This window comes from Rhinolophus sinicus, linkage group LG04 (genome assembly GCF_036562045.2).
Source record: "Rhinolophus sinicus isolate RSC01 linkage group LG04, ASM3656204v1, whole genome shotgun sequence".
Lineage (NCBI taxonomy): Eukaryota > Metazoa > Chordata > Mammalia > Chiroptera > Rhinolophidae > Rhinolophus > Rhinolophus sinicus.
This window is the reverse complement of record NC_133754.1, coordinates 154450491-154467256: the sequence shown is the minus strand read 5'-3', so window position 1 is coordinate 154467256 and position 16766 is coordinate 154450491. Positions and strand designations below refer to the sequence as shown.

General features: G+C 42.6%; 3 protein-coding genes across 3 annotated transcripts in view; 2 read left to right on the top strand and 1 right to left on the bottom strand.

Annotated features, from left to right (window-relative positions):
- Positions 1-16766, bottom strand: part of LOC141571265 (uncharacterized) — a 32594-nt gene that overhangs the window by 13521 nt on the left and 2307 nt on the right. Inside the window, exons 2-4 of the mRNA XM_074331525.1 lie at positions 10323-10500; positions 9255-10099; positions 3811-3874 (exon numbers count right to left, since the gene is read on the bottom strand). Coding sequence (XP_074187626.1) covers positions 3829-3874; positions 9255-10099; positions 10323-10500 — 1069 coding nt within the window. The 3' untranslated portion in view covers positions 3811-3828. The remainder of the gene's footprint in view (positions 1-3810; positions 3875-9254; positions 10100-10322; positions 10501-16766) is intronic.
- LG04H9orf153 (linkage group 04 C9orf153 homolog) lies at positions 678-3769 on the top strand. Its single transcript, XM_074331526.1, has 3 exons — positions 678-743; positions 1800-2274; positions 3633-3769. Exons 1-3 carry the CDS (start codon positions 678-680, stop codon positions 3767-3769), a joined length of 678 nt encoding a protein of 225 aa, XP_074187627.1.
- The window catches only part of GOLM1 (golgi membrane protein 1), a 41539-nt gene continuing 34507 nt past the window's right edge, over positions 9735-16766 (top strand). Inside the window, exon 1 of the mRNA XM_019750098.2 lies at positions 9735-9868. The gene's annotated coding sequence lies outside the window, so the exon portion shown is untranslated. The remainder of the gene's footprint in view (positions 9869-16766) is intronic.

Genomic DNA, 16766 nt, shown 5'->3' with positions numbered 1-16766 from the left:
TGGCTCAGGCTTCCAAGAGTGTGAAGTGAAGCTGCAAAGCTTCTCAATGCCTAGGCTCTGGCACTCACACAATGTGACTTATACTTCATGCTGTAAGTCAAAGCCACGTATAATGCCAGCCCAGAGTCAAATGCGGGAGTAGACTTAGCTGCCACTTATTGATGAGGTCAAGTGTATAAATTCTGTGGCCATTTTTAATCGCCTGAAAGAGGATGAAACAAAATTCCATCTGTAAAATGTCTATTAGCCCAAAGCAAATAACTTCAACAAGTTAATTGTTGTTAGCCTTTTTCTTCTGAATAAAAACTACTTTTCCTGGGTAAGAAGGTAGGCGAGTCTTTCTTTAGATGAACTGAAAGATAATCAAAATATTTAAGACAAAAAAAATCCACATAGGAGTCTTTGAACTGGTAGTAAATGCCTGACCATACATGTCATATAAGAATCTGAGGTGTTTCAGAGAAAATGTTTGGTTGAAACATGATTAATTTGACAGACCTAGAGTATGGAGAAAACAAAACTTTAAATGGCATAAAATTTAAAAAGTGTCCCATTTACAAAGTTGAGATTTAAAAAGTGTTACCCCCTCCCCTTTGTATTTTATCTGACTTTTGAGCTTTCATTTCATATCCCCTTATGTTGACTTTTTAGGAATTAGAGAATAAAATCCCAGCACAATGCTCTTCCACAGAGACACCAACCCAAGTCCAGATGACACGGCCACCGAGGCTCCCAGGTTTTCGGTATGTCTGTAACATTGTACACAGGAAACTGTACGTTCAAGACTTGTAAAAATTCAAACTCTTGAGTACCCAGTGGCACACGGGGGGGGGGGGGGGGGAAGAAGCGCATAGCGAATACAAACATTTCACTTCCCTGACTACCCCTTTTTTGGCACAACAAAATGCAGCCCTTCTGCGGGCAGGGGAGCCTGAGTGCTAAGTTGTTTTCAGAATAATTGTAATGTGTGTGAAAGAGCCATTGACAATCTTAGCCCACTTCCGACTTGGTGCGCTTGCAATAGAACTGACTAGAATTGAAGGGAAGCTGCACTGGGCCAAATGACTCAACTCAGGGCTCTCACTTTGGCCTCTTTGGCCTTCCAATTTAATGACCTAAGAAGCTTCTTAAAAATAATGGGATTAGTAGGCAGAATGCTCTAGAAAAATAAGATTTTATTCCGTCAGTACAGGGTTTTAGATAGAGAAAGGGACTCTGAGGAAGCACTGCCTTGTCTGCCAACTGTTCCCCAACACTCCACAAATGTAACCGTTTGCTTCGGTAAAACAGTCCAGGGAATAAGGACGATTAGAGCTTCCTTTGTACTGTGTTCCTGAATGTTTCAATGCCTTTGGATACCATGATAAACCTTTGATATCTAGATTATCTGGCTCCCTTTCTTCCTTAAAAGGAACGTAGCCTTACTCAAAACAAACATTGCAAACCTCCACAGCCATCTCTCTCCATGGTAACTCACAGATTTTATAGTTAGAAAGATCTTAAAGACTTTAGAATCCAAGTTGAACAGGCTCGTTTTATAATGCAGGCTTTACAGGATGTGTGGCTCATTTTATAATGCAGGCTTTAAGGGATGTGTCTAAATAATATCTCTTTTGGGGAATGAATCTGATACTTGACCATCTGGTCTCTGTTCCATTTTGCCACTATTGACTTGGGTTAGTCAGGCAACAGTATCTTTCAAAGATAGGTGCTTCTGTTTGCACAGTTATTTGTTATCCTATTTGTTTTAGGGTTTGTGGGTTTCATCAATCTCTTGACTTCTCATTTTTTCCCCATAGCTGCCAGAATTATATGCATTTGTTGACAATTTTAATAAGGAGAGCAAGAAATCGAATCTCCTAAAAATTTACAGTATTTCACCTAGTGAAGCACAGAAAATCCTCAGTCAAAAACTGAATGCCATGCCAGTCACCAGCGGACTTAACGTGAGAGAAGATCCTCAGCCTCTTTTCACGTGCAAGGTGGTTAGAAAAGAGCAGGAGAGTCCAGAAGTTATGACTGAATCCCTACACTGCAGCTTACTGACTGGCTCAAGTCTTCCTGGAGACAGACTCTCCAAATCCCAGCAGAGACTAACGAAGTATGGGATCCCTCCTCCCTCATACACTTTTCCGTCTGAGATTCTCACTGATCCCTCCAGCTCTTTGGCCACCACAAAGAAGATTCAAGACACCAAGCTGGGCATTTCCCATGTCAAGCCAGAAAAGTTCATCTTTGAAGATAGAGTTTCTGGATATATATTAGCTGATCCAGGTAATCTAAACAGATGAAGCCATGTGGGAGAAAAACAAGTAGAAATCTTACTGCAAAATTTACCTAGATTTTTATAGCTGAAATAGTCCAATATTGACCCATAGGAATTTTGCAGTTCTGGGGTTTATGTCTGACATTCTTGTTGCCTGTAATGGCAATGGGAAATAGAGAACAAGGAAATCAAATATTCCAGGGTCAAATCTCAAACCCATTCCCAAAAAGGTGTATTACTTATACACGGCATTTAAACTTTGATAAAATGAGCCAGTTAAACTTGGACTTTAAAGTACCCATAACTATTTGTTTCTTGTTTCTTGAAGTTACTCAAGTGTTTACTGAATAATGGCTTATCTTAAGTATCTTGACTTTTCTTTAATTGAGGGGTTTTTTAGGTACTTTTTCCATGAACTTTTACCTTTACCTTATTATTACATCTGTACAAACAGGAGGAAACTCTCTCTTCATTTTTGATACTTTAATAGGGAGGTACCCATAAAAGGCCAAACACCATACAGAGAAAGTTGAAAATATGTAAAACATACGATGGTAAATTTTAGTGAGAAGGAGTGTCTTATTCCTAAGGTTTCCATTTTTCTTATGTAATTTGTGGGAAGTATTATTTTGTAATTCTATGTAGCTATAAAAAATAGATTAAATCAGTAACATATTTGAACCCCTCTGAAGTAGGTTCTTGACTCAAGATTAAGACCATCTGCACAGCAAATATTTTGACACCACCATTTTAATATTAAAAGTAATAAGAGAAATGGAAAGAACAAATTTAAAAGAATAGATTGATTACTCTGATCGTATTTGGTCTAAGAAGCTGGAAGAATCTTTGCCATAACTCCCTACATTGATGTCTTTTCTGAGCCTACTACAGGTTTCAAATTCCTTTGATAAAATCATAGGTTATGTGTTCTGGAACCCACGCAGAATTAGAAATTAAGGCAACTGAGAAATGGCCTACATAATCCACAAAAGTACACAGGTAAAGTCTAGGACAAGAGAGGAAAACGCGTGCAAGGTGTTGAGGAGCAATAAGAACTGGCAAAAAGTCTACTGAAGAAGTGCTGAAGGCTCTGCATGTTTGATAGGTTTTGAATATACATAGCTTCACTACCCACAGGGGCCAAATTATCCTTTCTTCCTAATGCATGGATTGTCTGCTGTCTACCTAACCCCTGGAGGTGTCGCATGTGCCCTCCCAGACTCTGTGTTGACATCTCTTCTCTGCCTTCATGACTTCATTTTTTGAGATCCTGGAGGTAGAATTTCTGGGACATGTCCTGTCTATTCAAGGAATATGCATGAAGTCGGGTAAGCATCCATATGAGGATTATCCCGTAATTCCTCAGGTTTAATTGATATTGCAACAATTTATCTTTTATTGTCCTATATTGCCCAGTATTACTATCGTTTTATCAGCCAGCCAGTCTCTAAAGGAGTCTCAGTCCAGGAGAACTGTAGGACTCCTGGTAGCACCAAGCACTAGGAAAGGAAAAGGGAGTGGGTGCTGCCATTTTGTTCTCCTACCTTACGAGATCCTCTTGCTCAGGTTAAATCCTGGAGGACCATGTAAGTTAGGAATGTGCTGGACCTAAAATAACAGAAAAACCAAATGGGGATTATTTTTCTTACATAATTCCAAGTCTGCAGGTGGGCAGACAAGGGCTGCAGCCGTGTCTTTCAGATCGTTCAGGATTGAGGCTCCACCATCATTTCATGGATGGCTTTTGTCTTCATGGCCAAAAGATGTTTCCTTCACCTCCAGGCACTATGGCAACATTCCAGGCAGGAAGAGGGGGACAGGATAAAGGGCCACGGTGGCTAGTTTGGTCCTCTTTTAATAGGAAGCAAAGCTTCCTCAAAATACACCTCCTAAGGTGATCGACTGCTCCCTACATCTCACTGGCCAAAACTGGGTCCAATATCCACCCCTTACTGTAAGGCAGGCTAGTGAACAGAGTTCTGAGCTTTCTGTCCTCTATAGTAGAGGAAGGCAGAAGAGGATTGTAATGGGTATGGAGGGAGCCAACCTACAGTATCTACCACAGATCACAACCTAAAAGCTGTTTAGTAATCAAAATCATCAGTTGTATGGCCTTCTTTTGCCAAATATCCCTTTCCTTCCTTCTTCTATCACCAGTTCTTGCTATGACAGCCCTGCCAAGACCTTGTCAAACTTGTTGAAACTTGGCAATTGACCCTAGGGACAGACTGTTGAACACCGTGGCCAAGTATGAACTCAAGGAACAGGCCCTGGCCCCAGTTCCTACTTCAGGCATATACAGAATATATATAAAGACTTTCCACCAGGTAGGTGCCAGGAAAACCCAGGCCTTTCCCAGGGATGGAGGCTTGGCTGGGGCAGGAGCAGTATCTGGGCCATACGTGACCTGCTCAAATATCACCAAATAGGAAGGTTGGTGAAGTTGCCCTGGAGAAATAGGCCAGCCCTCCTGCTTGTTTGCCGTACTCATTATTCTCCATGTATTCCTTACATTCACCTTGACTGTTTGGCCTCTGGTCTTATACTCAAGCCCCTGCCTTAGGCCTTGTATATTTTGTTTTTAGATATATGTGTGTGTGTGTGTGTGTGTGTGTGTGTGTGTGTGTGTGTGTGTGTGTGTGTATTTTCCAGGACCTATCAGCTCCAAGTCAAGTAGTTGTTTCAATCTAGTTGTGGAGGGTGCAGCTCACAGTGGCCCATGTGGAGATCAAACGGGCAACCTTGTTGTTAAGAGCACTGCACTCTAAGCAACTGAGCTATCTGGCCATCCCAGGTTTATAATTTTTTCAGTCGTGAAAAGAAATGAAAGGAAGGGAAAGGGAAATGGCTGCTGAGTAGGGGAATGTGCAGCATATCATGTCTGTGGTTCATTGGTTCCTTGAAGGAATTGCAACTATTAATGACACTCCACACTGGTAGGTCCTGAAGGAGGAGGGAAAAACAGCCAGACTCAGGACTTAACAGCAGCACCTTGGAAGAAATCTACATACTTCTGATCAATCTTCCTCCTTGTTTTAACCAGTCATTCGGATCCTTTTGTTCTGTCTCTCTGCAGGTCTCTCATTTGCACATTCTTAGTATCAAAGCACCACATGAGACACTATCTCTACCTGCTATGGCCCTGCAGGGTCCACTCCAGCCCAGTTAGCGAGACCCACGCAATATTTAGAGGAGGGCTTTAGATGAAGTGGACACCATAGGTTCCCCCTTAGTTTATAACGCTTCAGAAACAGCTTTCTACTAGAAGGGAGGAGACCCAAGCTCATCAAAGCTGTATTCTATCATAAAGCATCTCTGAATAACTAACTGAAGGTTAAATGACACCACCATGTGATTCTTTGAAAATATGATTCTTTGCAGATAAACAATTCATGGATCTAAGGGATCTGGAATGGAGATATTATAAGGGGATTGCAAAGTGGAAGCACAACACTGCAGATTCATTTATAAATATACAATACAACAGTGAGAAGCGGTTTGTAGAAAGCCAGGAGATGCCTGATGTTATTTTCCCCCCTCTAGTTCATAGATCTTTGGTCATTTATCCTCAAATTGATTATCCAAAAAACATAATTCCTTCTTCTTAAATGGACTATGCAGTTCATTAGAATATTGTGGATGTGGATTTTGCTTTTGAGAACATTGAATTCATACACAAAAAGTAAAGAAGCAGAGGCATCATGGAACATAGGAAGTGAGTCTATACAATATGCATGTGAGGTCCAAAATCAAACCATTATATGCAGTAAAGGTTCCAATTGATCTGCTAATGGAAGACCTGGTTTGGTCCTGTGAAACCCATCTGGGCCAAGGCTGAGGAAAATAAAGATCATATGAAAAGAAAGGGTGTATCTGAAGGAGAACTCCAAGCAAGAACAGCTCTTAAAAATATTTTAAACCCATGAAAAAGTCCAGTATCATAAAAAAAAGTTGGTAAATTTAACAAATGGAAGAATTAATAATTGAAGATATAGAGATCAATTTCTGAGAACTTATAAATATTATAAGCTCAAAGACGTGAGGAAGGAAATAACATCTATGAAACAAGAACAGGAAGATTTGAAAAGGAACAAATTAGCAATCTTGGAAGTGAAAAATACAGTCATTTAAAATAAAACAATAATAATAAACCTCAATAAATTACCTCAATGGTATAATACTGGATATATTAGAAGAGAGAGGATTAATGAGTTGGAAGACAGCACTGAGAGTGAAGCTTCTAGATCACAGCACAGTGAGATAAAGGAGGAAACTATGAAAGAAATAAAGGTAAGGGAGAGTAGAATGAGAAGTTCAGAAATATATCCAATTGAAGCTACAGAAGACAATAGGGAGAATGGAGAAAAGATGATGTTTGAAAATAAAATGACTGATACATTTCCAGAAATGAAGAAACACATGAAACCTTTAATTGAAAAATCTCACTGAGTGATTAGCAAGAAAATAAATCTATACCTAGAAATGCTGTAGCAAAACTGCCAAGCAATAAGTAAGAAAGGAAAATATAATCTACTAAAGAGAGAAATGGATTACATTCAAATGACAGAATGACAGTGGATCTTTCATTATTAATAGATGTCAGAAGGTGATGGTGTAATATACTGAAAATGCTGAGGGAAAACAACTGTCAATCTGGAATTCACTAACCAGCCAAACTCTCTCTAAAGAGTAAGGGTAAAATAAATACATTTTAAAACACAGAAGAGTCAAAATTATTACTCACAATCCCTTACTGAAAAAAACTACTAACAAAGTATGTACTTCAGCAAGAACCCAGAGGGAGTGCAAGAAATAGTGGTGAACAATTAAATTATTAATAATATACAAGTATGTGTATGATTGTGTAGATATTAAAATTTATTTCTAGATTCTACTTCCTAATATTTTACTTAGAAAATCTGTCTTGATATAAGTGAAATTATTCTGTAATTTTCATTTTTTGCACTACTTTTTAAAATCAGAGTTTGGCTTCAGCATAGTGGATATCTTCAGCAGAAGATACAGTCTAGAAATGGGCACAAGAGAGGTTTCCGGGGCGTTCATAATATTGTTTTTTTTTTTAATCTGTGTGCCTGTGTGTGTTCAATATGCAAAATTTTTCAAGCTACACATTTAACAGCTAAACTTTTCTTCATGTATATTATACTTCACAAAAAAAGTTTTAAAAGTTATGCTACCTCCATAAAATGAATTGGGGAGTTTTCATCTTTTTATGGGCCATAGCTATTTAAAGTTATCAGAAGTATTTATTCTTCAACATTTAGGAAAAGGGTCTTCCGTAGAGTCTCCAGAAAGGAATGCGGCTCAGTGAGATTTCTGACCTATAGAACTGTTGTTTTGAACTCATTAGGTTTTTGACAAATTGTTGGGCAGCAAATAGAAAAGTAATACAAAGTCAACCCCCTTGAGCGGGAGAGGACATCACTTTGATTGGCAGTCCTACCAAGGCTGTATCCTTTGGAGATAGGACGGAGGTTCCTGTTTGAGAAGCCCGTGCCATTGGGAAGTGAGGGAAAAGGATAGCGAACAGGCAAACAGGGGTGCCCACTGCCACCAACCACTACAGCTCATTGTACATCATTTAATCAAAATTGGTCCAGTTGAATTTTTAGGGCCAGTAAGGTATTAGGCTAAATGTTCTGGGTGAGAAGACTTGAGGAAGAAGAAAACTTTATCATTATAAGGAATGTAAATCCAATATTTATATATGCAATAATATATTTCATCGTAAAAGTTCTCATGAAACTTGAAAAGGACTGATTCCTCCTCAGTGAAGATGTAGTTAATTCAGCCAGCTGCCTAGTACCTATACATACAGATCTGTCCCATAAAAAGAATCACTAATGAGTTGCTGATAAATGAGAGGCACTAATGGACACCTACTTAGAGGCAAATGAGATGGAAGATACGGTCCACCAATTTAAGAAGGCTAAAAACATAACCAGGAGAGCCAAAAGGGAGCAATAAAGGGCATTTACTGTATCTGTCCCCAAACCTGGATGTGATCACTTAAGGTCACTAGAAGATCAAAGTGATGCAAGTCAAGTCATCAGAAAAGCCAGGGCTAATGTCCAACACACTCTCAGCTTCTGAACTGACCAGATGGCCGTCTAACAGTGGGTAATGAAAATATCACTCTGGAATATAACAGAATATGACTCTAAAGGGATCATTATTGTCATCTTCTAATTCAGTTAGAAGATTTTGGCTCATAAAGATATTTTCTGGCATGTAAGGAGACCCATGCTCAGGCAGTAGTTAAGATATCTTGGTCACCTTTTTCAAGGTGAGTCTTTGTTCAGGTCAAAAACAATTTTGGCTGTATTTTCTTAGGAATTTGTGTATGTCCGTTTGTTTTTTGTTGTTGGGATTTGGGAGAGTGGAGAAGAAGGGTTTCCTTTCCCATCTAGGTAGGTTCCAAAAATGATGATTCTAGGAAAACTGTTCTCAGTCCTGGCCATGTGTTAGAATTATCTGGGAAGCTTTAAAACAAACACACAAACAAACAAACAAAAATAACAATATGTGGACTCAGGTGGGGCCCTTGGCACCTGAATATTCTAAAAGCTCCCAGGTAATTCCAAACCTCTGGTCAGTGCAACCAGGATTAAAAGCCTTTGTTTTAGAATTTCCTACTATGGGAACCCTGTGGGTCATTAGTTTTGTGGCATCCTCTCAGGGAGGTATGACAGAACAGTGGTTCTCAACCTTCCGTGCACCCAGGAGCCACGTGGGCTGTTTAAAAATTCAGATTCTCAGGCTTCAATAAGAAAGTACTAGAAAATCCCGCTTGCTCACCACCCAGGAATCTTCGTTTCATCTGTTGCCAAGTAGTTAGAGGGTCACAGCTCAAAAAATTAAGGCTTGAAGAACAGTCGCGGGTAGATTATGGCCAACAGGGAAGGGATGTGTAAGTTCAAAAAGGACAATTTTGTGAGTATAGGCCACTCTCCCCCCGCCCCCATACCTGTTTTTCGTGGGCTCCTCTACTCTGGGCGGTTTGGGCTGGGACCACTGAAGGAGACGTGAGTACGGCAAGACGTGTGGCACTGGGTGTGGTTGGCTCTGTGTTCCGGAAAATTCCTTGGGGGATGGGGGATAATTGTCCATTTGCTCCGCCGCTGCTTCCCACCTACACGTTTCCTTAGGAAGGGTGGGGACCGCCCTATTTCTCCTTTCGGAGCCGCGTCCTGCACGAGCGCCCTGGTGGCCTCGGCCGAGGAGGGGCAGTGGCCCGGCGGCCGGGCGGCGGGGAGGCGGTGCTGCACTAGTTACCCGGCTCCCGCCGAGGGGCAGCCGCGGGCCGCGGCGCGCGCACCGTGTGGCCGGCGTCCGGGCGCGGCCCCGGCCTTTCCTCCTGGCGCTCGCGGCGCCGCCTCCTCCCCGCGCTGCCAGCGCTGCCGGGGGGCGGGGACTCGCCGCTGCGGAGGCCGGAGACGCCGCGGCGCTGGATGCTGCGCGGGGCGCACGGCGGGGAGCCGGCGGGAGCGCGAGGCCGGCGGCGGCAGCGGCGGGAGAGCGGCAGGGTGGTCCGAGAGCCAGCCGTGCAGCGCGCAGCGGCCACCGGAGCCGCGGCAGGAGGTGAGTGAGTGGCGCGAGTCCCCAGGCGTGCCCTGTCGCCGCCCTGCGCCCTGGCCGCTTTCCCTCTCCTCGTCCCTTCTCGGCTCGGGGTTCGCGCCCAGAAACCCCGCGCCGGTCCCCGGAGACGCCGCCCAGCTTGCGCCCCGGCTGCAGCCTCCTTCCAGAGTCGGCTCGGGACCGGCCCCTCACCTCCTCGCGCCGGAGCCTTTGTACCCGGGCCGCCTGGACCTGCTGGGCTCAGTTCCCCGGCGCCGAGGGGTGGTGCGAGGATTCCCTGCCCCTGCGGAGGCCAGTCTGGGGCGATGCGGAGCCATTCTTTTTGTTCTTCGCTTGGTCACGCGGGTCGGCATCTAAAGTCAAAAGCTTGCGTCCCCAAATTCGCACCAGTGCCAGTCCTGAGGGCGTGATGGGCATGAGGGCAGGGAGGGAGGGCTGGCCGCGCCGCTCGCCTCACCTCTTCTTCCTCCCTCCACCCCCGATGCGCGCTCGGGCCGTCGCGGGTGCCCACGTTGGCAGCGGTCGCGTCCTGGCAGGTGACCTGGAGCTGGCCGCGGGGTGCTTGGACTGCACCGCCGGAACCCTTGTGGAGCCCATCTCGAGGATGCTCCAGGCCCCCTCCTGTAGTTCTCCACCTTTGGCAGTGTGGAGGATCCATGAAACTTTTGATCGGCTGTAAAAATAGTCTCCTGGGTTTATATGCTCTTTATATTTCACAACCTGTTTAATATTTTTAATGATTTTTTTTTTTGTAAAACAAAATAGGAAAATTAATTATTTTGATGAACGTTCTTTTTAGCGGAATTTAAGAATCATTATTATACTCAGAATGCCAGATATGATGCTAGTCATTTTCAGATGCCCCATTTCCAAATTTGCATAAATAAACTTGTGTGGCTTTCACCATTTTGAGATTTCCTTTGGTTGGGGTCTCCATGGCCCTACAGACAGAAATTATGCAAATGTTGAGGGACATTACTAGGGGCAGGTTATTAAGATGTCCAGCAGCCCGATGAAATGTTTAACAGCTCTAGAGTGACTGTGTTTGGCTTATGGCCATCAGATTGACTCAAATTTAGGCAGTTTGTAGTATTTATGAATTTTTTGGAGCTTGAGACCTGGGAGCAATAGAATCTCTTGGAGGTCCTTGGATCTCCTGGAGCATTCTAGCTCTTCCTTCTTGTGTCATAAAAGATTAAGATAAGCTCATGCTATTGGGAAGAATAATTTTACTTTACGTATTTGTAAATAGAACCCAGTAACTAGCTAACACTATCTTTAGGCCAGAACTCAATTTTTAAGGTGTCAGTGGTCAAAAAGACATCGAATTCTCAGGATGTTTAAAAGGTTAGCTCTCCAAGATGTGTTTTGTTCTCCTATGGAGAGGTTATAGTATTTTTTTCATTGGTTTTGCTCAAAAATGAAAGACCAAGGATGAGAGGAACCAGTGTGTGTGTGTGTGGGGGGGCAGATTGCAGTGAGACTGCTATTAGGCGCTAAGGATTCCAACTGCTTTCTAACTGCTGGCCATAGGTCCAGTTATGATGGGGGATGCCAAGATTTTTCATTTACATATCTTTTTAAGGGCTGGGGCAGAAACAGCAGTGAGGGTTATTGACCATGTTGGACACGGGGCTACGTTCAGTCCATTTATGTGGCCACCTTCCCCAGCAGGGAGGGCACTGCTGACCTTACTGACAATCCTGTGCAAGTGCAGGCGGGGTTTTGGCATCTGAAGCATGCAGGGTAGATGGGCAGAGCCTGGGGAAACTGCCTCTGCAGGGCAAAGTTGGAAGGGTGGAGTGTCACCAAGCAGGCTGTGATAAGCAGGGAAGCAGGGTCCCTTGACAGGCACTTTAGTCAACGGGAACTTGAAGGCAGCATGGTCCCTGAAGGCCATCCCCCCTTCTAAAAAGGCTTGGCGTGGCCAAAAGGGAGGAGGGGAGGGAGGCTGGGATGAGGGATGAGAGCCCCTGTGCTCTGGGCTTTAATTCAGTTGTACCATTGTTGTTATTTTGTTTATCTTGAAAAAAAAATAAGTTGCCTCAGGAAAAGATTCATTTCTTTTCAGTGACCTAATGGTTGAGAAATAACATCCATAACTGGGATTAAAAAAAAAGCGCACTTTTTTATTTTTCAACAACAACAAAAAGCTCAAAAGCTTTGTTAATTTTTTCTAAACATTTGTAAAAGTAGAAAGAATGATCTTTATATGCTTTTGCTCTCACCTTAGGAAAGAGTTTGTGGCATTTCATCTGCTTCCGAAAAACACATTCTTAGATTGTGGTTTTCTTTTCTAGACTTCAAGTTACTAATGAGATTACATTAAAAGAGAGACTTGACTTGACGTTTAAGAAGTGCTTCCTAAATTCCCAGAGAGTCTGCTTTGATTCACACAGAAATTTCCTACACTTTCAGGAAAAAAAAAATGCCTTCTCAGATTTTCTACAACATTTTGATCTTATTTTTCTTTAAAACCCTTCAGGGCTGTATTATAATACTTCCCTTATTAAACTGAGACCAAAAAAAAATCAAGTAATATCATGACAGCCCCTTTTACTTGGTAACAAGTAAATGCTCTCATTTAATTTTCCAGCATTAGGAGACAGACACCAAGGTTATCCCTTTCTAGGTGAGCCCAGGGGCTTGGGAGATGAGTAACTTCCCATCACCCAGTTAGAAACACGTTCTCACACTGCATTACATCTCGATGACCTGCCCAAGGCTCGTGATGGGGACCATGTCTTCTTTGTGTCACTTGAAGACAGATTGTTCTTGCCACCTTGGAATCCTCAGTGGTGGGTTCCAGCACAGAAGTGAGCCTTGGAGTCTGAATGAGTTCAGTTTTGTTTTGTTTTTCTACTTCATGATGCATGTATATGGTAGAATCATTTTGTTTTAGGGGAAACTGTAAAGTACTGTGATTTAATCTGGGAATGCTAGAAATCAGTTTTAGAACTTGCTAATGTTATTAATATACATCTTCTTAATTTTTTATGTTATTGTTTGGTTTCTGTATTAAAAATATGCTCCTTGAGGAGAAAAAGATTTTATAAATTTGTGGGGACAGAGTCCCAGGGAGCAGTTTCCAGGCTCTCGGCCTCAAGTGGAAAGGTTCTGGCTCGGGTTATCAGATGTAACTAGTTGGCCATCAGCTGTAACCAGTTAGCCATTGGCCACTGATATAACTGCCGTGGCTAAGCTAGCAAGAGCAGATTGCAGTTAGCAAGGGGTTGTTGGTTGGTTGGCAGAGAAGCGGATGGCGGATCGAGTGGATCCTGCTTCCTGTATTTCCAACCCAGCGGCCAGTGAGAGACTATAGTGGTATGACTCCCCTATCTATGGCTCCGTGGGTGCTCCTTTTTGGCCTCACCATATCCTGTGTTCTTATGCGGGGAGCTGGAGCTGAGTCCCTGCGTGACAAAAGTAAAAAATGAAAACTTCATGTCTTCCTCTCCTCTATACATTCTTTCACTGCAGCTTGTATGTATCCTTCCTCATAAACATTTGCTGTTTTTTGTGGATATAAAAATATGTTCATTTATTACGTTTTTTTAAATTTTTGAACAAAAATGGGATCATGTGATAATTACTATTTTGGAACTTTTTCACTTGACAAATTGTATTTTGATTATCTATGGCTCTCTAACAAATCACCTCCAAACTTAAAACCATCATTTATTATTGCTCATGAGTCTGTGGGTTGCCTGGGCGCAGCTGAGTGGTTCTTTTACTCTATATGATATTGGCCAGGGCTGCAGTCTTTTGAGGCTCAGTGGGCTGGAACTTCAAGGTGACTCATTGGCTAATTATCACCTTTTAAAAGTATCACCTTGGTGAATTCTTAGAAGAGGCAAAATGATAACATACTAATGAGTGATTTAGAAAAAAAAAATTTAACTATGGTTCTGATTTCAGCTCTATTAGAAATGGAGGGCCTAACCCATCACATCTGGTCTCTGTCATTATAGCTGATGGATTATTCCTTTTCTTTTCCCATTTTTTTCTATATCAAAACAGGCTGACTGCCGCCTGTGGATCTTGGTTTGCTGACCTCATTTGGAGATATTCTTAGAACAGGGTAGAATATTTCTAACTAAAAAATGTTAGAGACCAAGCACCTCACAGCCCCTGGCACTGAGCTGGGGCTGCTCAGGTCTGTTTGCTCACGTAGTGACTTCTGAATTTCCTGCTCTGCACCTCGGCTCTCCAAGATCCAGGTGAGGCCATTTCCTGAGAAGGAATAAAGGTGCAGATCCCCCACTGCTTAGAGAAGCTGCATTGTCTCTCGATGTTGACATTGGTCCAACAAGCTAATCTGATTTGATTGCTCATATATATGTGTTTTTGCCCATATGATTGAAAACCCCAATGTGAAAATAAGGAAATGGAAAGAAAAAGTATTTTAACTCGAAGGTTCAAAGGGCTCATGCATTTGACAGGTTGCCCATTTTCATATGCTTCTTTCTTTTCAATAGAAGTAATTAGAGGTCTCTGCTCTCTTATAAAAATTTTTGTCTTATAGGCGAACGATTTTAAACAGTAGGTCAAATTCTTAAAATTAATTAAGCCAGCAGGAAGTAACCTGCAGTTTTTTCATAATTTTTCAAATTTACCAAGACACTTTTAATGAGAAACACACGGCTTTCATTGCAGGGAAGTCGGGTTTCAAAGAGTTTAGCTGATTTAGGTTAATTATTTTTCACCATGTCAGATGCCTATCATCAAATACAAGAGAAAACACATTCTGAAGCCTAATTTATAGTGAATATTAATGTATCAAACATAGTATATCTCCCACCCACTTCCATCACCCCCTCAAGTCCACATAAATTCTACGGTGGGGAAAGGAGAGTGTTTATAGTATAATATTTGCCAATTGTAAACTGTGGCTCTGAGTTGCTGCCCACACTCTTCATCAGTCTTTGTCATTTGTCACCTGTATCCGTCCCTTTATTTTCAGCAGCAGTGGTTTCTACAGTCCCGTAAGTCAGTGGTGGAACACCTTGCAAACCTGAAGACAGAGCGTTGGCACGTCCTTCCCCGTGGTCACCTTCTTACCTGGACAGCCCTATGTCCATCTGGAGCCCAGGGCTCTCCTAACGGTCCCCTCTGGACAGCTGGGCAGCTGAGTTCTGGGTCACAGTGAGGGGCTCCTGAGACTACTCGTGTTCAGCTTCCTCTCTTTTTCATTGTATTGTCCTGGTCTGTGTTGTCTACTGCTGCAGCGACATCTGTGAGTCAGCCCCACGTGATGGCAGTTACTGCTGCTACAATTGACAGAAGGCTCAATAGGAGGATTGCAGATGGCTGGTTCCTATAAAGTAGGATGATCGTGGAAGGAAAACATCACCTTTTCCTTATAAAATAGGAATAGACTGGATCTAGAAATAATTTGTTATTTACTTTTCCATCTCTAATAACGTTTATCGAGCAATTACTATGTGCTAGATGTGGTTCTAAAGTGCTTCTAATGTCTTACTTAACTCATTTAATCCTCAGTAACCAAGGAGGAGAGTGAGGCATGGGGGAGGAGGTCCTTTGGCTCCTAAAAGTTGGAACCAGGATCTGACCCTGGCAGTTGGTTTTCAGTGTTCTCTAAACACTGCCCTAAGCTGCCTGGTGCTAGCATAATACCTGACTCGTGGTGGCTGCTCAGTAAATTTTTGATTGAGTGGCTAGAGGAAGGAGAATATTAAACAATCATTTATACAGTTCTCTTGAAGTGAAAATTGAGTTTATATTCTGTTTTCAAACTTATACTACACCCACCCACTGACCTATAACTGCTGGAAAAACAAAAGGTCATGCAGGGATCCCATCTTAAAGTATATTGTTAGGGAATTAAGTATATGACCAAAATAGCCTTTCAAGACACTAGATATAAAAATAGATCATTCAGTAAGGGTGCTGAAGGAACTGGCTAGCCATTACCAAAAAAAAAAAGGTCGTATTCTTTTTTTTTTTTTTGAGTAGGGTGCAGCTCACAGTGGCCCATGTGGGGGTCAAACCGGTAACCTTGGTGTTATTAGCACCATGCTATAACCAGCTGAGCTAATGAATCACCCCCAAGGTCGTATTCTTTGTATTGCCTTTCTCCTTACATTAAAAAGGAATTCCAAGTGGATGAACGATTTAAACAAATATGAAACCATAAATATGTTGAGAAGAGATATGGGTAAATGTATTTCTTTTTTTAAAGATTTTATTGGGGAAGGGGAACAGGACTTTATTGGGGGAACAGTGTGTATGTACTTCAGGACTTTTTTCCAAGTCAAGTTGTTGTCCTTTCAATCTTAGTTGTGGAGGGTGCCGTTCAGCTTCAAGTTGTTGTCCTTTCAGTCTTAGTTGTGGAGGGCGCAGCTCAGCTCCAGGTCCAGTTACCGTTTTCTAGTTGCAGGGGGCACAGCCCACCATCCCTTGCGGGAGTCGAACCGGCAACCTTGTGATTGAGAGAACGCACTCCAACCAACTGAGCCATCCGGGAGCTCAGCGTCGGCTCAGCTCAAGGTGCCGTGTTCAATCTTAGTTGCAGGGGGCAGAGCCCAACCATCCCTTGCGGGACTCGAGGAATTGAACTGGCAACCTTGTGGTTGAGAGCCCACTGGCCCATGTGGGAATCAAACCGGCAGCCTTCAGAGTTAGGAGCACGGAGCTCTAACCGCCTGAGCCACCGGGCCGGCCCCGGTAAATGTATTTCTAAAATTAGAGTAGGAAATGTCTTTCTAAGTCTAAACAAAATCCAGAAGTAATAAAAGATTGACAAGATGAAGTTATTTTAAAAACACCACCGACAACCAAAAACTATGGGCGAAAAATTGCATAGAGAAAGTGTCATGCTGGGTGGCATGCAGGGTCTCTGGTCCCGCTCCCCACATAAGAGTGCAGGACATGATGAGGC

Bases quoted from the DNA above. Each gene is read 5' to 3' on its own strand.
- LG04H9orf153 (XM_074331526.1), top strand. From the start codon at position 678: ATGCTCTTCCACAGAGACACCAACCCAAGTCCAGATGACACGGCCACC. The intron at 744-1,799 runs GTATGTCTGTAA...TTTTCCCCATAG, and splicing joins CCGAGGCTCCCAGGTTTTCG to CTGCCAGAATTATATGCATT. The intron at 2,275-3,632 runs GTAATCTAAACA...GTAATTCCTCAG, and splicing joins ATATATATTAGCTGATCCAG to GTTTAATTGATATTGCAACA.